Below are 21,711 nucleotides of genomic sequence, written 5' to 3' on the forward strand. Positions count from 1 at the left end.
GAGTCGGCCACACTGAGGCTGTGTCTGCTCCTCGCCCAACCTCGCCGTCTCCTAAGCTGACAAGCAGGTCTTATTTACGGAGAAGCACCAGGAAGGTCCACTCGGGGAGTCGGAGGGATTTTGAGTGTGTGCTGAGCGTGCAGAGGTTTCACACATGAGCTCGTTTCTCACACTGCGAGTTGCACGGGGGCAGGATTTACTGGGAAACAGAGAGGGTGGGGGGGAGGGGGGGGGGGGGGGCACAGCTTGTTGGAGGGTCTTTTCAATTCTTCTAGGAAGCAACAATAGTCTTTGTCCGGGATCTTCCACCATTCTTATTAGGGTTACCGAGGAGGAGGGGGGGGGGGGGGGGGGGGGGGGGGGCAAGGAGGAGGAGGGTTTCTCCATAGTAACAATGACAAAACCTTCCAGTTGACCCGCAGCCAGGCAGAGCGGTGACTGGAGCTCAGAGCAGAGCAGAGCCTGGTGCAGCAGGAGCTCCGTCCTCGTCCTGCAGTGGAGCAGTTTGGCTGAAGACCCAGCAAGAGAGGAGTGAGGAGAGGAAGCGGGACATCAGGGAGGATCTCCGGACCTCCTGCTCCCGGCATGGACCGAGACAGTCACACCGAGGACACCCTGTCCACCATGGTCCTGGAGAACATCAAGAACAAGCTGATCCACGCCTTCAGAGAGTCCAGAGAAGAGCCTCAGGACTCCAGCTCCGGCGTCCGGCCGCTCAGCATCGGGAGGAGCTTCCAGGCAAACGAAGAGCTGCGGCGAGCGCAGATCGATGGAGCAATAACCTGGCTGAGGTCCGAACTGGTAAGACGAGCCGGTCTGGAGGAGAGGATCAGTGCTGCTGTGTGTCTGTCCAGTCAAGTGTGCAGAGTGCAGCTTGATCACGCTAATTCTGTCCTTTCATTGTTGTCCTGCAGCTGGAAATGCGCTCGCAGGACCTCCAGCTGGCTCAGACGCTGCTGGGGCTCAACACGGAGATCCAAAGACTACGGAGGGAGAGTTTTGGATATGTGGAGGTCGAAGGGGAAGATCAGCAGTAGCAACACCCCCTCTGCCACCCCCCCCCGTGGAGGACTCACTTTACTGGAACCTCTGGTGTGCAACTGAATTACCCCAGTGCACGTGGGAAAGGTGGAACTGAAAGGATTTGATCGTGGTAATGGCTCGTTGTCGCTAGAGAAGTCATCACCGATTCTGGGAAACAGGAAATAGACACCAGTTGCATGTGAAGTTCCCTGATTCATGGAGACCGTTTTTAGCGTGTTGGTAATTTGCACTTACGCAGAGGTGTGCTCATGAAAACTATTTTGCTTCTTTGATGGATGAAAAACTTTATGAATGTAAAGATGAAGTGAAGAAGAAATAAAAAACAAGTCAGACTCTGTGACTGTGTTCGTCTTTATTGAGCTGGCATGCTGCAGCACCGCGGCACCTGTTGTTAATACAGCTGCGGGTTCAGGATGATTCAGAATCACACACCTCGTCCAACCAGTTCACACTCTCTCTCTATGCACAACTGTTGTTTGAACACAATTACAGGGAGTAACTATTTACATTTACAAAGCTAGTTGAATACACATTGAATCGAGCGACTTAAAATACGACATCTAGATAGATTTTGTACATTTCTGAAATATGTCTGTTTTGATAAAGTATTTCAGACCTTATCAACCTCAAGAACATGTTGAATACTTCAAAACTGTCCTGAAGTTAGAACCAGAATGAGGATGGGAATACGTAAAAAAAAAAAGATTTATAAGCTTTATATACAAAGACAAACTTAAAGGAAGTTCAGTGTTTCTAAAAAAAGCGTAATGCATTGATTGCAGAGGCGAATTAAACACATTTTTTAACACTTCATGAAAGTTTTCCGCTGGAAAAGATTGTACACATTAACATAGAGCCTGCAATGTTTTCTCATAGTTTCCATTATATGTCTTATTCAGTTAAAACAAAAAGGTTAAATGTTTTCACTGTTAGTCCTTTCATTACTATTACATATCAAGTCGCTTTCAAACAGAAAATAGAAGGTAAATTAACACCCAATAAATTTACTGTGAAATAAAAAAAAAGTGTTCAGACCTCCCATCCTGAAAGAATAGTACTCATAAATGTATTAAATCTATATATTCTCGTTTTAGCTTTTGAAGTAGAAGCACAACAATATATTGGTAAGTTACAACATTCTGTGTGCCAAGTAGAAGATACTCTGAAGACGTTGACTACAAGATAAAAATCTATGTCAGACATTTTTTTCATATTTGCGGCCTTAGAAATATATATTAAAAAAACACATTAACTGATGACACAAGATGACATATTTGCTTTGTGTCTCACAAATGTTGTGTGTTACCTCTATGTAGGGACTTGATATACCTTTTAAACAACCTCGATTTGTAAGATAATACTTGTTCTATTGACTAACATGATTCATTTCTTTTCATTTATGATCGTGTTAATATATTACCTGTGTTTATACCCCGAAGGAGGAACTTTCGTGAACTTTCACAGTAGCGCTGCCGGACACTTTACGTGCTGCACCACCTGCTGCACCGTGTTAAACATAAACAACTAATAATTAAGGTAAGATATAATTACAGAGTACACATTAGATGACAATAAATATGTTGTCATGCCACTAGTTATAGTGTCCGTTAGTATCAGCTAACCTTTTAAACAAACATGTTACGGGCTTCGCTAAAGTTTTCTCCAGCCATAGAAACGTTTTTCGGGCGTTTTATTATTCGAGAAAGTAATTTAATTTGACTCTGTACTCACTTAATGTGGCTTAAACTAATGGTCAAGTTTCTATATTATGCATGTTGCGTAACGTCCGACATAACGGAAAACAGAGCACTGCAGCGGTGTTACGGATTAGCTGGTGCCCGTGTTAATCGACTCCCTTTCCACGGATAAGTCATCAATATGTTTCAAACCACGTTTAAAAAAATCTCTAAAGTTTATGTGCAAATGTCACTTCACCTCCTTGTCAGGTGGAGCTCTCACCCAACTGGACTCTTATAGGTGCTATAGACTTTGATGCTCTGATTCTGTGATGCTGTCACTAATTTCTATTTCTCGCCTATAATATCCCCAGAATAGTAGTATTCAATAGCTTTTTAGGATGTTACGACACAATCCCTCTGTCTTCTACAGTCGTTCAGGGACAAATCTATTCCTGAAAGATAAACACGTTGACTTTTGTCCGCTTTGCACACAATAAAAAAATTGATTTACACATAAATGGCATTTAATGGTATTTGTTTTTACTATCTTCAAGCTGTCCCAAAAGTAGAAGGATAATACGCTCTTGAAATATCCTTCAACTAAAACCTTTTGGATTTATCATAATGTATTTGATGTATTTTAGGGACAACATTTTGAGTCGCACGTTTCCAATTTCCAAGATATTAAAGATTAAAAAGTGAAATCAAATGATTGGTTTAAGCATTTTCTCTCAAACAAATTCCTCCTGGAAAAAGACTGATTTAGTTTGGTCGAGTCTCTGTGGATCCCGTCAGATGATGCGAGGACCTTCAGGATTTTGCGTTGGACATTCAGGGCACCGAGCTCCTCCTGCAGAACGCCCGCCTCTTGGCGTAAGGACGCCGAGGCACCTTCAGGTAGGAGGAGGAGGAGGAGGAACAGCCCACCTCTCCTGAGCTGGAGTACACGCTGCTGCTTTCCTGTTCGCTTTCAGAGTCCCAGTCGCTCCCCTCCTCCTCCTCCTCCTCCTCCTCCTCCTCGTCAGTCTCCTCCTGCTCCTCCTCAGACAGCTCCTGTCTCAGCTCCTGGATGCCGGAGTGGAGCTCCATCAGCTGCCGGATCAGGGCCTGGTCCTGGGAACGCAACTCCATCTGCACAAAGAGCAGGAACGCTAAACAACAAGCAGGAGGAACTGAAACTGAAGCTCACACAGCTTCTCTCACGTCTCCTGAAAATCCTCTCTGATGTTTTTCGTTCCATAAAAGTGAACCAATTTACACGGAAACGATCTGCAAACCATATCCCTTTCGGTGAAAATAGCCGAAACGCTGAAAACAATGTAGTTCCCACGCATCGCCGCGTGAAAAGTTGTGTTTTCCCGTCTCCAAGGACGCGGAGTCGAAGCGTTTTCAAAAAGTTCTCAGCGGCTCCAGCAGCGCCGGCATGTAAACGCAGCCTCAAACGTTTTTCTGTTTTCACTTGAAAACCTCTTTTGGGCCTGAAGTTGAGCAGGTTGAGCTCAGTGTGACACCGAAGCCATTTTCCTACAGCTCTGCTTTCTTTCAAATGCAAATGCGTCTTTCTGCAGTTCTCCTTCATCCCTCCTTTTTTTCTCCTTCTTTCTTTTCTCACCAGAGTCCTTCTAATTGCATTCATTGTAAAATAAGATATTCAGAATTCCACCAAATTCAGAGTCCCAAGTTTGTCCTCGGGCCTGAGGAATGTCCGCGACAAAAAGATCTGCATTTCTTTTCTCTGTTAATTACAGCGGCAGACTGAGACCCGGGCTCGGCCTGAAAGGTGCCGGGGTTTATTGCTTTTGTCGACACTTCGCAGGACCGAGTGAGGACACGTGAACTTTTTTCTCCTTTGGAGATGAAGACGTGCCGGACTCCACCTCATTACTGCCAAACTCCAGCTCTTTTCACACAATGTGCCCGACACTGCAAACGCATGCAAAGCTCTGCAAGCGTCTGCCTCGGTCTGCTCCGGTGAGACACAGAGACGTCTGCATTAGGAGGATTTATGTGGATAAAAAACATCACTTGGACTTTTTTTGTCTTGAAAGGTTTTAGAAGAGAAAGGAACACTGGGCTATAGAGACGTGCTTGTAGATTAAAGTTTACCAGCGACACAAGCTGAAGCCGATTGCACGTCGAAGGGTGAATAAACAGGTTTTTAATGCGGTAACTTTTTGATTTAACCCGTTTACAGTGAGATATCTCTAGTTCGAGTCTAGTCGGGAATTTTTTCCTGCTTCTAAATCCTCCACTTCACGTCAATCAGTGATTCTAAAGTGTTGAAGTGTGTGTCTCTGTGTTTGTATGGTGGAATCTGATTTCATCCATCGTCGGCTATAAACAGCTCCAGCAGCCCCCCCCAAAACGATGGATAAATTATATATATAAAAAAAATCCATAATAAACCTAATTTTTAAGGAATATTCACATCTTTTCTCTTGAACTTTTTGACTTAAGACCTTCATTGTCTGACATAATGGTTTTTAAGAAACAAATCAAAAATATGATACTCAACAAATATGAGAGTGCCACTTGATAGGAGAATCCAGATGAAAGTTGATGTTTTGTGTTTTGAAAAAATGAAAACTATATAAAATGTATTGTGTGTAATGTAGATAATATATGTATAAATAATGTAAATGTGGAAACTGACGACAAAATTTGTATATTTGTATAAACTGTAGAGACTTAAAAGAAGTAGAAATATTCTATGCTTATGTAAGACTGAAAATGTATAAAGGGGTAGGAAACATAAGTTTTACTTCAACCTACTCCTTTTTGAATTGTATGTACAGTATATTACTTTCTTTTTATTTTTTATTTTTTTTAATTGCATTGTACAAATTCGAAATAAAGACTACTACTACTACTACTACTACTACGACTATAGAAACAAGCCAAGTTAGTCTCAATGCAAAATCCCCAGTGAACAACCTGCAGCCGTCACGCTGGCCTGCTGTTGTGTGAGTCGTCATTATGAGAGGAAACTCTCCGATTAATTAAAATAACTTTACTGACGTCCAAAGCTGCTTTATTGGCTGAATTCAGTTCATGACTCACCTGGAAAAATAATTACCCACTTCTGGTCTAAAGGCTTGAAATATTCCAGACCACATTCTTCAACATGGTGTCTGAGTCAAGATGCTAGAAATGATCTGTTGGTTTAGTATGAAAAGAAGAACATGAGAGCTTCATTCATCCAGCGCGGTACGGTGGAGGGATCATCATGATTGCCTGCTGCTTTGTTGTCTTTTGGATTTGGACGACTGGGCCACATTATGTCTCGGCGATCTAAATATTGTTGTCGACCGCGGAAAAAAGGGGTTTCTGTATTTATTGTCTCCGGAGTTCAGCTCGCGCTCGGCGAACTCGTGCTTTCTTCTTCATCTTCTTCATCTTCTTCTTCCTCTTCTTCTCTGTGCGCTCAGGACACTCGTTACCATGACGAGCCGTCTGGTTGAATGCACGAAATGCCAAGCGATATATTAGGCTGTGACAATGAGCCCTCCTCACACACACACACACGCACGCACGCACGCACGCACGCACGCACGCACGCACGCACGCACGCACGCACGCACGCACACACACACGCACACACATGAATGGGGTATTAAAAGGGGGCTGACACAGTATCAACATGACTCACTCGGGGCTCCTGTGTGAAAACCCTGAAAGAGGCGCAGGGCTTCGTGCTGTTGTTGAGGCGATGACTTGACCTTCAGCTTAACTGGCAGTGAAACGTGTTTACACTCGCTGTAAAAACAACAACTATTGTGCGAGGACCACACAGGAGAGATCGCAGAGCAAATATGGCGTCATTGTGTTTCAGCTTGTTGTCGAGATGCCGTGTTTAGAACAACGGAAAGAGACAGCCGGTGTCCAGAGGTTGTCAGGCTGCCTTGTGATGGCTTATTTCTTTATTCTTTCAATGCTTCTAATCTGTCCCCTGATTGTTCCTGGATTTTGGCTCATTTTCAGGATTATATTTTCCCCTTCTGCTGATTGATGAACTGTTTATTCCAGACTCCTTAATTTAATGTATGCAGCTCCGAAACTCCGGCTGGATTTACGTTTTAAGTTAAAGCAAAAACCACATATGAGTCTTGTTTACTAGGTTGATGTTTTTTAAAAGTGGAACTTCGTTTCAATATTCTTTAATATCACAGTTTGTTTCTGATGCTACTGAGGAGGTTTCAAATGTGTGACGTGCCGAGGACTTTCCTCTGTGATTGGACGGTTGGGAACCAACTTGGTTGTTACTTTCTGCTTGTTTTTTAAATGTTCTAGTTATGATAAATATGAAGGGTAGGAATCTAAAGCTTAATTCAACATAATTCATTTTGACCCGATTCGGCATTGAAACATCTCCTTTGGTCACAATTTCACACAGAAGTCAACGAAATGCTTGAAGTTACTTTAAATAAGAAACCAGAGGATATCACCACAGGGAGAATATGACTCACGTGTTAAACGTGAAACTTTCTTCTTGTTTAAAAGCTTCAGCTCATCTAACTTTTCCTTCATGCAGCTCAGGGTGACAGTGTGCCGAGCACACACAGTCCCATTCACGCCAATGTGCAATTTAAAATGGACATTCTGGCATATTTGCATCAGTATGGACTTGATCATATATTATTCATATTGAACATATTGTGGATATATTACCAACGACGCTCATCACGGTCCATTAGAATGTTGGGTCAGATGCTGCGTTGTGCTTTCCATCAGTCTTACCAGTTCTCTGCGCAGCCAGGCCAGCGCGCTCTCGATGTCCAGCTTCCTGCCGTCTCCCGCGGCCGGGCAGCCGTCCCGGAGGTGTCCGCTCCTGCACACCGTTTCCCTGCACGCACTCTGCTCGGCCGGGCAGCCGTTGTCGAAGGTGGAGCTTTTGCAGGAGAAGTCCCGCAGTCTGGTGAGGACCACCTCCGTCATAATGTCGGTGTTCCGGGCGGCGTCGTCGCTCTCCAGCCGTGTCTTCAGCTCGGCCGCTGCTCGCAGCCTCGTCTGATCTCTGCCTGCTGCGTTATGAGATCTCTGGCACTTCTGAGGACTTATCAGGAACTCAGTCTCTCTTTCTCTTCTTTCACACAGCCTCCTGTCTGTCACCCTCCCCCCTGCTGTGTCCTCACCCCTTTTCTTGTCTCTTTCTCCCCCCCAACCCCCCTTGTGACGTCAGACGACTGACCTGGAGTTGTTTACCACTTTTAGACCTTTCATCACACACAAATGCAGCGAGCATTACGATGGGGAGGACTAGAATAAGGGGAAGCCCTTTGGTTGCCATGACGACACAGTTGTGCATCTTTGAAAACCACTCGGGCTTCAGTGTTGTTTTGTGTATCCGATGCGGCGAGGAGGGGGCAGAGCCCGGCCGTGCATGTATAAACACTCTTACAGACACTCTGCAGTGTAAGTGGCGCTCTCATGGACCCGACTCAGGGTCACGGATCTGAAGAACAGTGTGAACAGCCATGTGTAACTAACCCTCCTCGTGCCACTTCCCCTTCACTCTGCCTCCCCTGGCAACCCGCGGCTCATCTATTCACCCAAACTTTGGCACAAGCGAACTCGCGGGCCGCTCTCCGGAGTCGGCAGACCAAAATAGCCTCCAACACGCTATTTTTAGAGTCGAACTCACTTCTAGAGCTCGCCGTGAAAAAAAGGACGTCACCGTTTCTGAAAAGGAATAAAAGGAAGCTTTGTCGAAGTCACAGTGTGTGATTGTGTCATGTGAAGCTGCTGATGCAAGCAGTGTGTGTAGTGTTGATGTCACATTAAGTGGAGAGTAGAAATCTTTCGCTGCAAGCCCCCCCCCCCCCCCCCCCCCCCCCCCAAAAAAAAGAGGTAAGGATGAGAAAGGGAGTGAGCTTTAGAGAGAGCCGGTGGTCTAAAGAGGTTATGAAACAGAAGCAGAAAAGACTTGATGACCGACACTCCGACCTAAAGGCTGTGACAGAAGTTCAAAAGTTATTTCATCCTGCTAATAGACATGGTGTCCTCGTACATCTCTCAAAGTGAAAATACATTTTCCAACCAATTATCTAAAAACACAACAAAACAGGTGATTTCACCAGATTTTCTAAATCAGGAGTGCCAAACTCATTTTAGTTTTTCATTCAGACTAATTTATCTTGAGTGGGCCGGACTGGTAAAACGGTGCCACGATAACCTTTAAATTTAAACGTTAACGTTTTTCTTTGTTGTGGCGCAGAGTTTACGTGATGAATATGTGATGAAAATGTCCATATTTTCACAAAACAACGGCTACAATCACAACAGAAAACAGGATTTTAATGAAAGATTCCTGTGCAAAATACAGTGAAATGTCAAAAAAACCAAAACAACTCCTCCTCCTATCGCTGTGGCTTTATGAAAAATCACCCTGACGGCATGGCGAGTTTGATAGCAGCGTGGGAGCTTCCATGGCAGCAGCAGCAGCGTGTGTCTCAGAGTTGTGTTAAGGAAGTTAAAACGGGCGACGAAGGTATGGAAAGTTTGAGCATTTATTAGAAATCCTTGAGATCAAACTCAAGGTGCATACACTAGTAAGCTCTTTGTCCTCACTAGTAAGACAATTCCACTAGTAGAACGACTGTCTTACCAGTAATGGGTTTCGGGTTAGAGTTAGGAGGAGGAGGAGGAGGAGGAGGAGGAAAGGCAGGAGGAGAAGCAGGAGGAGGAGAAGCAGGAGAGACCCTAACCCCAATAAAAAGCATACCACCCATCCATACGAAATATGTGTGTTTGTGTATTCATGTTGTGTCCGTGCAACGTGTGTGTGAGTGAATGTAGAGCACTGATAAAGAATGAAATCACACCTTCTCCTCCTGCTCTCTCCTCCTCCTGCTTCGCCTCCTCCTCTCTCTCCAGATCCTCCTCCTCCTCTCCCTCCTCTCTCATCTCCTCCTTTCTCTCCAGATCCTCCTCCTCCTCCTCCTCTCCCTCCTCTCTCATCTCCTCCTCTCTGGATCTGGAGAGAGAGGAGGAGGCGAAGCAGGAGGAGAAGCAGGGGAGAGCAGGAGGAGGATCTGGAGGGAGAGGTGGAGCAGCAGGGCGGGGAGGAGAGAAGGAGGAGGAGGAGCTGGAGGGAGAGGAGGAGGAAGAGGAGGAGAGGAGGAGAATCTGGAGGGAGAGGAGAAGACGAAGCAGGAGGAGGAGGCAAATGTCTCAACTTCTGGGTTTGGGAGGAAATCTGTTACTTGCTGCAATTTCAAGAGAGAACCGTTGATTTGACAGACACAAGTAACCCGTCATTAAGGCCCCTCCATGCTACCAATGTCCATGTGTGTCCTCGGGGCGCACACGTTTGCATCCATACTCCACTCTGGTTTCACTTCCGTTCGTGTTCTATAACGTAACGATCCCGAAAATATCTCTACTTCTGCTGCCCGGCGTTCTCCACCTTTCATGAAGAGGCCTTTATAAGTACAAGACCTGTAGCTACGTTTTCATGTATAATTGTCATGCCCTCCACTTCTCGACCCTAATTTGGTCCGTTGGCACCATCTGGTGGCCTCCCTGCCTCATGGGGATGACCTCTCACCTCCAATCAACTCAACTGCTTCCAGCTGCGGCGGGGAGTGGCCTCCCCACCTGCACCTCTATATAAACACCGGCTGACCACGAACCGACGCCAAACCGTAATCTACTTCATTCTGGCCCTCTGCGTCGCTGGATTCCTGTCTGCCTCCTGCCTGCCTGGAACTACGATCCCCTCTAACCTTCCCACTCTTCAGCCGATTCTCCCCACTCCTGTGCCAGACTCCTCCGCCCGTCCTCTTTGGCTGCGATCGTTTGTACCTTATGTTTTACGCAGTTAGTTTAGCCCCCCCCCTGAGCCTGCTTCGTTGTATTTACCTTTTCTAGTAGCTTTTCCGTCAGGAGTTTCCTGATCGTTTTCTGTTTACTTCTTAGTATTAGTTTTGCCTTAGTAGTTTTTTTTGTTCCCGCTCTTCTTTTGGTTCAAATAAATCCGTGAACCAAATTCTGTGTCTCCTGTTTTGCTGTCTGCGCTTGAGCCTCAGTTCCGTCTCAAGAAAGTACGGTTTGGCCATCATGAGCTCAGCAGACTGCAAAACGGAGGCAGGCGCTGCCTCTGCCATTCATCAGGCTGTAGATAGCCACGAGGCAATCATAGGACAGCATGATGAGCTCCTTAGGGGTCTTGTATCTAGTGTGAATGCACTAATTAATCAAACGTCGCACTTAACTGGTCAGCTGTCCACGTTGGTACCTTCCCTAGCCGTTTCGGGTTTTCAATCTACCGACGCTAATATCCCAGAGACGGCGATTGATAGCTCTCCCTCTGTTCGCGCTGCAGCAGTCCGCAAACCCACGGTTCCTGTTCCTGAGCGCTATGCTGGGGATTTCGGCTCTTGCGAGGCCTTCCTGATTCAGGTTTCACTCGTCTTCGAGCTGCAACCGGCTGTTACACCCCGAGGAGGGACGGAACATATCTGGAAGGACGCTGGGAAACAGTTGGATTTTTACAATTTTTATTTAATTTTCTTTTAATTTACTCGTTGGTTTTTAATTCGAAAAGTGTTGAACCTGAAAAACAAGCGGGTTATGTACAAACTAGAACCCGACAAAACCCAAAACCACCCCGTGTCCTAAACTACCAAAATATCCAAAAGAACAAGTACCTGGTGGGCTGGCACAAACAAACAGGTGCGGTACCGGGCCAACCCTGTACAGGGCCGTCGGAGCCGGTACCAACACCCAATCTAACAAACAAAACCCCCAACCTACTGTTGCAGGACAAACAAAAAACGAAAACAGGACCACCGATCCCACCAGGGAAAAAGGATCTGTGCTAACCCTAAACATACAACGAAGGCGGAAGAGCTGGAGAAGGAAGCCGCCTCACTGCGGGTACGAATGGGAGAGGTCGAAGTAGAGAAGCCGCCGGGCTGCGTGTCAGTACGGGATTCATCGAGAGAGGGCAGCCCCGAACGCTTTAGACACCGCCTATTTATAGGCGGAGAGGTGGGCTTTAACGAATCCTACAAAAATAATAAATAACAAATACTGAGATAATCCCTCAAGAAAACAAACAAGGGGATATAGAGATTAATTTACTATTATTATTAAAATATTACTATATATATATATATATATATATATATATAACAAACTAAATAAATTGACCTCTCCACGGAAGTAGGATAATATATATGGTTATAAGAAAACCTTCACTAATACCTAACACCGGCGTCCTACGCGTCTGATAGGGCTAAAATTGCGTACCTAATCGGCCTCCTACGGGGGTCTGCACGGGACTGGGGAATCGTGGTGTGGAAAAAACAGGGAAGTGTCTGCACCTCCTACTCCAGCTTCACCGCAGACACCGCTCCTCCATCCTGACGCACCAGAGTGGGGACCAGGCAACAGAGTCGCAGTCCTACACACCTCTCTGAGTTTCCCTCTCGGCAGTCACCAACCATAGCTAACTTAGTTATACATCCCATAGAGACTGTGTCTATCCCTCGGACCACCACAAGTATAAAACTATCTAAACCTAGGAAAATAACTTCTAATGATTACAAAAACTTAATCCGTATCAAGTGTGAAACTAGACAAAATCAAGACAAAAAAATTAAATGTGGTTTCCTAAACATTAGATCTTTATCATCCAAAGCTCTTCTAGTCAATGATCTGATAACCGAACACAACATTGATCTCTTTGGATGAACAGAAACCTGGCTACGTAAAGATGAGTATGTTAGTCTAAATGAAGCCTCCCCTCCAAGTCATATTAACACTCAAGTAGCTCGTGAAAGTGGTCGAGGAGGGGGCGTGGCAGCCATCTTTAACTCTCAGTTACTAATTAACATGAACCCAAAACCCAACTTTAGTTCTTTTGAGAGTCTGAGCATGACCATGCCACACCCGTCAAATAAAATAGTAAATTCTGTAGAATTTGTAATCATCTATCGTCCTCCTGGACCTTATTCAACTTTTCTAACTGAATTCTCTGAATTGTTGTCAGATGTAGCCCTGACTAAAGATAAGGTTATCATGGTAGTAGACTTCAATGTTCATGTTGACGTAGAAAATGATAGTTTCAGTGCAGCTTTAAATCTACACTTGACTCTCTAGGTTTCTCTCAGGTAGTAGACGGGCCTACCCATAAACATCTCCACACCCTAGACCTTATTCTAACTTATGGTTTGAATATAGAGCATCTGACCATCTCTCCTCACTATGATTTCCTGTCAGATCACTTCTTAATAACCTTTGACTTTGTTCTAAATAGTTCTAACCCTCCGGTTAAAGCCGTGTTAACCAGGTCTCTCTCTGATAACAGAGTAACTAAATTCAAGGAAAGAATTCCCTCTGCTATAGAATCAGTAGTGAATCTTCCTGACCCGTATACTGTTGCTAGCTCAGACATTGAATACCTAACAAACAGTCTGACAGATATGCTAAAAACAACGCTAGACGACATAGCTCCTCAAAAAATGAAAATGAAAAAACAGGAAAAGTCATCCCCATGGTTTAACTCATCAACCCGCCAGCTTAAACAACGCTCCCGTAGATTAGAAAGAACTTGGCGTTCAACAAAAACAGACATAGATTATATAGCCTGGAAGGATAGCTTCAAAACTTATAAGAAAGCTCTGAGTAGAAGTAGAACTAATTACTACTCATCCTTAATAGAGGAAAACAAAAACAACCCTCGGTTTCTTTTCAGTACTGTAGCCAAACTGACCAAGAACCAAAATAGCGTGGAGCCCACCATTCCTATCAATATATGTAGTGAGGACTTCATGAAGTTCTTTCAAAATAAAATTACAACGCTTAGGGATAACATCCATCAAACCCTACCGTCCGTTAGCCCCATAACAGAGGAACTGGTTAAACCTAACAGTCATCTGGAATGCTTTCAACAAATACAACTAGTCGAACTAAATTCCCTTATTTCTTCTGCTAAACCAACTATTAGCCTGTTGGACCCAATTCCTACTAGAATTCTGAAAGAGGCACTGCCACTAATTAATAATTCTATACTCGCAATTATTAACCAGTCTCTAACAATAGGCTATGTGCCACAATCCTTTAAACTAGCAGTTATTAAACCTCTCATTAAGAAGCCAAACTTAGACACAAGCCTTCTCTCAAACTACAGGCCCATCTCCAACCTTCCTTTCCTGTCAAAGGTTTTGGAGAAAGTAGTCGCTAAACAACTCAATGATTATCTGCACGAGAATAATCTGCTAGAGGACCTTCAGTCCTGCTTCAGAATGAACCACAGTACAGAGACTGCTCTGCTAAAAGTTACTAATGACCTTCTAATGGCCTCAGATAGAGCTCTTCTATCTGCTATAGTTCTTCTGGACCTTAGTGCCGCATTTGATACTGTCCATCATAATATACTTTTAAGGAGATTAGAAGATGCCGTCGGCATTAAAAACTTAGCCTTAAACTGGTTTAAATCATATTTATCTGACCGGTTTCAATTTGTTCATGTAAATAACAAATCTTCAATGCATGAACGGGTCCGGTGTGGAGTACCACAAGGCTCCGTCCTCGGACCGATATTGTTTAATCTCTATATGTTACCACTCGGAAATATTATTAGGAAACACAACATTAACTTTCATTGTTATGCAGATGATACTCAGCTATATTTATCGGTTAAAGCCAATCAGGCCGACCAACTTGTTAAACTAGAGTCCTGCCTCAGGGACGTTAAGTCCTGGATGTCTATCAACTTCTTAATGCTCAACACATCCAAGACTGAGGTTCTAATCGTAGGTCCTAAAAAGCTCAGGGATTACTTTTCAGATAGTCTGATTAGGTTAGATAATATTACCTTAACCTCTAACAGTGATATTAGGAACCTGGGTGTTATTTTTGATCAGGATCTGTCCTTTTAAACATGTCTCCAGGACAGCCTTCTTCCATCTAAGGAATATTGCAAAAATTAGAAACTTCTTGTCCTTCAAAGATGCAGAAAAAATTATTCATGCCTTTGTGACTTCAAGATTAGATGATTGTAACTCCCTAATGTCAGGATGTCCAAACTCCTCTGTTAGGACCTTACAGCTAGTGCAGAACGCTGCTGCACGTTTACTAACCAGAACTGGAAGAAGAGAGCACATCTCCCCAGTCTTAGCATCCTTACACTGGCTTCCAATTAAATCTAGAATAGAATTCAAGATCCTTCTGATCACATATAAAACTCTTCATCAGAAGGCTCCGTCCTATATCGAGAAACTTCTAGAAGTTTATCACCCTCCACGAGCCCTTCGCTCTGAGGATGCAGGACTGTTGGTAATCCCTAAAGTCCTTCAAAGTAAAAGAGGAGGCAGGAGTTTCAGCCATATGGCTCCTTTACTCTGGAATCAACTACCAGCCCAGGTCCGAAAGGCCGACACCATTAGTTTATTTAAGAGTAGACTAAAAACCTTTCTCTTTGATAAAGCTTATCCTTAGGAATAAAATAGGAATAAAATAGGACCACTAAGTTGAGCTGCTCTAGGCCTAGACTGCTGAGGGGATTTTTTCTCTCCCGTTAAAGGGAGTAACTCTACATTTGGAGGTTCTGTTTCTTGTCTTTCTTTCTTTCTCTCTGTGTAACAACATTACTGGAGCCACCAGATACTGACGCCGTCTTTTTTCTCCCTGACAGGAGGAGAGCAGGATCCAGGGGATCAGACCCAAGACTCACAGAGTGGAGTTACGACGGTCCTACTACCCGACCCCACCACAGCACCGGGACCCCACCGCAACGGCACGGCCCTTAAACTCCAGACTGAGATTGGTTCATCATCAGACCAACGCTCATCATAGACTTTTCTTAGTATTTGTACTTATCTGGCCTGTCTGCCACTCTCTCTCTCCCTCTTCTATTCCTCTCTCTCCCTGTCCTATCCCATGTACTTCTCCCCCCAACCGGTCAAGGCGGATGGCCGTCCTTCCAGAATCTAGGGTCCGCCCCACGGTTTCTTCCTGAAGAGGGAGTTCTTATGAACTTCTCTCCATGCGAGGGAGTTTTTCCTGGCCACTGTTGCTTGTTACACCTGCTTGCTTTGGAAGGGTTTAGTTGGGTCCTGTTGTACTCTATCATTGTAAGAGCGCTTTGAGATGTTTGTTGATGTGATTTAGCGCTTTACAAATAAAATTGAATTGAATTGAATTGAATTGAATGAGGCGTGTCTTCGATCACCCAGTTCGGGGACGAGATGCTGGGGATCGCCTCACGACCCTAAGACAGGGGTCCCGCAGTGTCGCAGAATACTCTGTGGAGTTCCAGGCCCTTGCAACTACCAGTGGATTCAACGATCCCACCCTTCAGAGGTTATTCTATAGGGGACTGTCCGAGGCTCTGAAGGATGAGCTCGCGACCAAAGGGGGGGGGGTCAGTCTGGAGGCCCTAATCTCTCTCGCCATCCGGATTGACAACCGCTTGAGAGAGAGGCGCAGAGAACGCTCAACCCAGAGGGACCAAATGCCGCCACTCGTGACGGGGAGTCTACGAGTGAGCTATAACCTCCCCTCATCTGCTACAGCTACCAGCGACACTGACCCACCTAACTCACTCTCTCTCCGTGTCTGTGCTGGTGGATTCCGGGGCCGAGGAGAACTTTCTAGACGTGGACCTGGCCAGACAGCTCCACATCCCATCGGTTTCACTGGATGCTCCCATGGAGGCCCGCTCTCTTAACGGTCTTCCCCTGGCTAGTTCCGTCCCATGACAATAATTTGTTGACATTAAGGAGGAAATGTGGCCATGAAGACGAGTTAAAGACGTTTTTTTTTTTGTGAAGTCTACAGCCGGTCACACAATTAATTATTCGTCACTCTGTCTCACCACATACACACCCATGTAAAACTGCAAAAACGGCTGAGAACTTTATCCAACTTAAAGGCTCACAGAATAATATTGGTGTTAGGTATGAAAAAGATGCAGCAAGGTTTAGCAATCAAAATCAAGTCTCTGGCTGAAAGTATGGCGACATGAGCTGGCATTGAAAAGTGAGGGATTTTGTTGGTTTTTCTCTCGACTCCCATCCGCTTTGAATGGGAATTTATTTTGCAGTTTTTTATATTTTTTTCGGAAACCGTTAGCCGTGGCGCTTATAAAAGTCATAGCACACTATTCCCGAATTTTCCGCATGTTTTGATGAGCTTTTTGTGTATGTGCTCCAAACGATGCGGGACTAGTATTACTATTTATTTTAGCACTGCATTAATCCCAGAGGGCAAATTCATATCGATTTGACCCATCGGTAGCAGCCACACAGAGCAGCATTCAAGGGGAGCTGGGGGGGGCCGAGGGTCTTGCTCAGGTATCCCCAGTGGATGCTTTTTTTGGGAATGTGGGAGGAAACCCATGCACACAGGGAGAACATGCAAACTCCACACATATTTGAACCGACAACCTTATTGCTGTGAGGCGAGATCACGAACCACTGCTCCACAGTATGAACTAGGCCCAACTACTAGGCTAATATGTGTCCATCATTAGTAGCCTCCTAAACCCTACTAGCAGCACTAAAATACCTACTAGTAAGGAGTTTTTGAACTCAGTCGTAGTACTAGTGAGGACTCTTTGCTCACTCCTAAAGCCCAGCCAGTCTTTCCTTTAACCTGAATTTCAAAGTAACATTTACCAGAAGAGAAACTCTGCCTTCACAAGCAGAACATCTCTCTGGGTTGTGTGGAAGCTTTTTGCACACACAACCATGGCTCACTTGTTTTCCATTATCAGACAGGAGGAACAGGATGTGCTGTAACTGGATCCAGAGTCACAGCCGCTGCAAACTCCTGCTTCTTCTCAGCCTCAGCCAGCTTCGATTGTATCTCCATGCTGAGAGTCTCCTCCATCTGAGCCACAAGTTTCGCCACAGTCCCCTCATATGTTGAGGGGTGGACACTGACACTCGTCCAGTCCTTGGTGGGTGGAGCAGCTTTCAGGGAGGAGAGGTTGCGGTGGTCTACAGAATGAAAGAGCTGCTCCACCTCTGACCTCCTCTTCATCAGGTCAGAGATCTCCTCTTCCAGATCTTTCAGGGTATCTGCAGCTAGTTTCTCTGTGGCTTTCTCTTCCTCGTTAATCCCGTCGATCAGCTGGCTCAGACTTCTCTCAAAATATTTCTTCAGACCAGTGAACACCTCAACACCTACTGCTGTAGCTCTGTCTGCAGCAGCTTTGCTCTTCTGCATATTCTCTCTCATCTCCTCCATCTTCACTCGTCTCTTCTGGATCATCTGCTGCATTTCAGCCACCATCTTCAAAAACTCCATTTTCTGTCCCTCATAATTAACCAGAGGAACAACCTTGTGAGTCCTGTGGTCCAACACAATGCACATCGTGCAGCTAAATGTCAGCTCGCTCATACAGAACATGTCCAAAGGTTTGCCGTGCTTCGGACAGATCCTGGCTTCCAGGTCCTTCACAGGCTCCGTCAGCTGATGGTTCTTCAGGACTGGCACTCTCAGATGAGGCTCCAGGTGAAACTGGCAGTAGGAGACCATGCACACCAAGCAGGACTTGGCGGCCTTCACTTTGGTTTCAGTGCAGAGGTCACAGGTAACTTCTCCTGGTTTGGCAGCTGGTTGCTCTGACATGATTCTGGCTTTGTGTTCAGCTTTTTGTCTGAACTCAGCAATAATCTCAGAGAGTAAAATGTTGACGCTCATTTTAGGTCTGTGGAAGAAAACCTCTCTACACATGGGACAGGCAAATTCGTGCTGGGTGTTCCAGTGCTCTCTGATGCACTTTTTGCAGAAGTTGTGTCCACATGGTGTTGTGACTGGAACAGTCAGCATGTCCAGACAGATGGCGCACTGAAACTTTTCACACTGAAGACAAAAGACAGAGTGAACACAACGGAAACAAGAGAACAGACAGTAATCGTATCCTAATCTTACAGAAATAGAAGACAAGCTGAAAGAAGTGTATGTGTGAGTATGTGTGGAAAGAGTTGCAGAAACAAGGGAGAGATTTTGATATCTATGCAGACCTAATATACATACATCAAGGTAATCCTGCGAAGGGTTCGATGGCTGCCTCCGGCGAATTGTCTTTCTGGCTCTTGTGAGCAAGCCATGGCAAAATCGGATCATTCTGCCTTCACTTCAGTTGACTCTGGCGCTACCTGACAATGAGATGTATAATAATGACAATATGGTGGCGACACTGGTTTACTCTGCAGCATGGATTGAGGTGTCTACCTAAATTATTTCTATGTCTGCCACGGGGAAGAGAAAAAACATATATGTAGTGGATGTTTGCAACACTAACATATTTAATCATTAATAGCAGGATTTATTCCTGCTTTCCCAAGACTTTTAAGTTGTTCTGATTTTCTTTGTTAATAAACCTCAGAAATCATTTGTGTTCACTCTCCCAGTCAACAAACACCCATTAAAACCCTTCAAAAGCTCATTTTCTACTTGAACTACAACACAGAGTCTGTACTTTTCTACTTTTCCTTGAAAGTTGGTTGACTTTGACTTCATTGTGCCAGAAACTCAGCGTAAATGAAAGCTGCTGTACTCACCAGTGTTTAAAAAACTTGAGGTGCCTGTATTACGACTTATCCAGATAACTTCAGAATTACTATTGGGTTTTCTGTACTGCGAAGTTGGTTGATTTCTTACTGGATTAAATCACTCCAGCAACTGTCTCTGCATGTCTAATCTGCTCCAGAGAAGGCTCTGCTGTGGAACACAGATCAAAAAGATGAAAGCTCTGCCTCTTGGAAGATGAAAGCCTTCATGCCGTGTCACTGAGGCTTTGAAGTATGCTGTTGCTCTAGTTTTTGACTTGTTGCCAAATCTGTTTAGCTCTACGAGTGTTGATCTGTAATAATGAGGTTAGTGGTCACGCCTGACAGAACTGCAGAAACATGAATTACTAACGCATAACTAACAAAGTTTCCACAGGTTTTTATGTGCTTTTTCTGTCCGTGCTCCCCACCATATGGGACGCGCCAAAAGAAATGGTGGAGGAAGAAAACTTTAATTAAACATCCATCTCGGCTAGTAATCTTTGCGCCTTGCCTCTTAGGCAGGCAAAAGAACTGAAAGAAGGGTAGAAGAACGTTTCTGCTGTAATAAAGTGAAACTGAGTGATCACAGTGTTTTTTTCTGCATCTATTGAAGTCATGATGGCCTTTTGTTAGCTGAAGTAGCAGTGGTCTGTAAGATTGATTAATCTATGCATCCTCCCTGTTTGGACTGTGGGGGGAAAATGACACACACACACACACACACACACACACACACACACACACACACACACACACACACACACACACACACACACACACACACACACACACACACACACACACACACACACACACACACACACACACAGCAAGAACATGCAAACGTGCTATAGAAAGGCCTGGCTGATATTTGAACACCAAACTTCTTATTGTGAGGCGAGAGCGCTAACCACTGCCCAACATGATGCGCTTGATCATGATGCAGAATCGTTAAATGAGTGTGGTTGTAAGAAGAAGAAGTGTGTGTGTGTGTGTGTGTGTGTGTGTGTGTGTGTGTGTGTGTGTGTGTGTGTGTGTGTGTGTGTGTGTGTGTGTGTGTGTGTGTGTGTGTGCGTGCGAGTGTGCGCGCGCGCACTTCAGTTCCTGCCACATTAGGTGCAGCTGTGTCTGTTGCCATGGAAACGCAGCACCTGACACTGAGGAGCAGAGCTGACAGTTAATAAGAGAACTCAATTGGATACACACGCCCCGAAGAACTGATTCGTGTTCGAGAACCGTGAGACTCGGTTGAAAATTGTTTCCACGGTGAGCGTCGGAGGAAGCTCATAGACTTACAGTGAGCTTCTCATGTCTTAAAGAGGTTCTGTCTCCCGTAAACAGTTAATAAATATGTCTTGACTTTTGGGTTTGCGTGAGTAAATGTCTCCCAAAAATACATTGGAGTCAATGGGAGGAAATCTGACTCTTGCTACTAACAAAAGCATGTTTCGAGAGAACCGTTTATGTTACAGACAAAAGTGGCCCCTTATTAGAAGTACAAGGCCTATAGCTATGTTTTAATTTATAATATGATAAGATTGAGGAAGAAATGTGGCCACAGTGACGAGAGAGACTTAATTTATTTTCATTTAACTGGACCCTCTAATGAACAATCTCTCCACTCAAGCTCTCCTCATACACTCCCATGTTAAAATCCATAAACAGCTGAAAACTTTAGCAAACTTAAAGGCTCTCAAGTTAAAATTGGTCAAAGATAGAAAAAAGCTGTTTTCACATCTGAATTGAGGACAAGAGTGGGAACGTTTTAAAAGTATAATCAAGTCTCTAGGTAGTAGACAATTTGGCCAATACTGGTAGTAACAGTAAGGTCACAAGAGCCTTACTAGTACTACTCATGGACATTTTGGCCCGAACTAGTAGTACTCGCATTTATATGTCTGTTTCTATGTTTGTTTGTTCGTCTGTCTGTTAAGAAGATATCTCAAAAATGAGTGAGCGGATCTTCATGAAAATTGGTACACATGTGCAAAGGAGGGGCTTTTCCACTGGAAAGAACCAGGTACTAGTTCTGGTTCAGGACCAGACTTAGCACCAGTTCTTTGTCTTTCCACCGCCAAAGCCCCGGCCTATCAGGGGCTAAACGGGTGCTAAGCCGGCCCCACATCGTTGCTGGGCCAGAGTGGGGACAGAGCCGGGCCTGACACGTCATCAGCTGGGGGCGGAGTTATCGCTGGAGTTGTCACTACTTACGAGGCGGAAGTGAGGTTGAACTGGCATTCTGAAATCTACAGCGAACACGGAGCTCCCGAGTGGTGATAGAGAAAAAATAATAACGCGTGGGATGAGATGATAAGTCGCTCCCTCAAGTTAATAATACGAGGGAACGAGATAATCTAATCCGCCTGTCAACTGCGTCAGATATATAATTTAGAAGCAGTTTTCTATTGTCGTTTTTTTCAGGTTTTTCATGGTAGCGTCATTGTAACTAACTTCACTTCCAGGTCTTGTAGGTCTTGCCA

The 21,711-nt window shown here is 44.8% G+C and overlaps 2 protein-coding genes across 2 annotated transcripts; one reads left to right on the forward strand and one right to left on the reverse strand.

Annotated features, from left to right (window-relative positions):
- The first annotated feature begins 428 nt into the window (after window positions 1–428).
- On the forward strand, window positions 429–1,381 carry aard (alanine and arginine rich domain containing protein). Its single transcript, XM_080484213.1, has 2 exons — window positions 429–801; window positions 915–1,381. The coding sequence occupies exons 1-2, from the start codon at window positions 586–588 to the stop codon at window positions 1,035–1,037; spliced, it is 339 nt and encodes a 112-aa protein (XP_080340339.1). The 5' UTR covers window positions 429–585; the 3' UTR covers window positions 1,038–1,381.
- A 2,173-nt stretch (window positions 1,382–3,554) lies between these two features.
- LOC308122917 (uncharacterized protein) lies at window positions 3,555–7,658 on the reverse strand (the record flags this gene model as incomplete). Its single annotated transcript, XM_080485085.1, has 2 exons — window positions 3,555–3,854; window positions 7,461–7,658. The coding sequence occupies 2 exons, from the start codon at window positions 7,656–7,658 to the stop codon at window positions 3,555–3,557; spliced, it is 498 nt and encodes a 165-aa protein (XP_080341211.1).
- Window positions 7,659–21,711: the final 14,053 nt, after the last annotated feature.

This window comes from Lipophrys pholis, assembly GCF_963383615.2.
Source record: "Lipophrys pholis genome assembly, chromosome: 17".
In the NCBI taxonomy this organism is placed as follows: Eukaryota; Metazoa; Chordata; class Actinopteri; order Blenniiformes; family Blenniidae; genus Lipophrys; species Lipophrys pholis.

Bases quoted from the DNA above. Each gene is read 5' to 3' on its own strand.
- aard (XM_080484213.1), top strand. From the start codon at position 586: ATGGACCGAGACAGTCACACCGAGGACACCCTGTCCACCATGGTCCTG. The intron at 802-914 runs GTAAGACGAGCC...GTTGTCCTGCAG, and splicing joins CCTGGCTGAGGTCCGAACTG to CTGGAAATGCGCTCGCAGGA.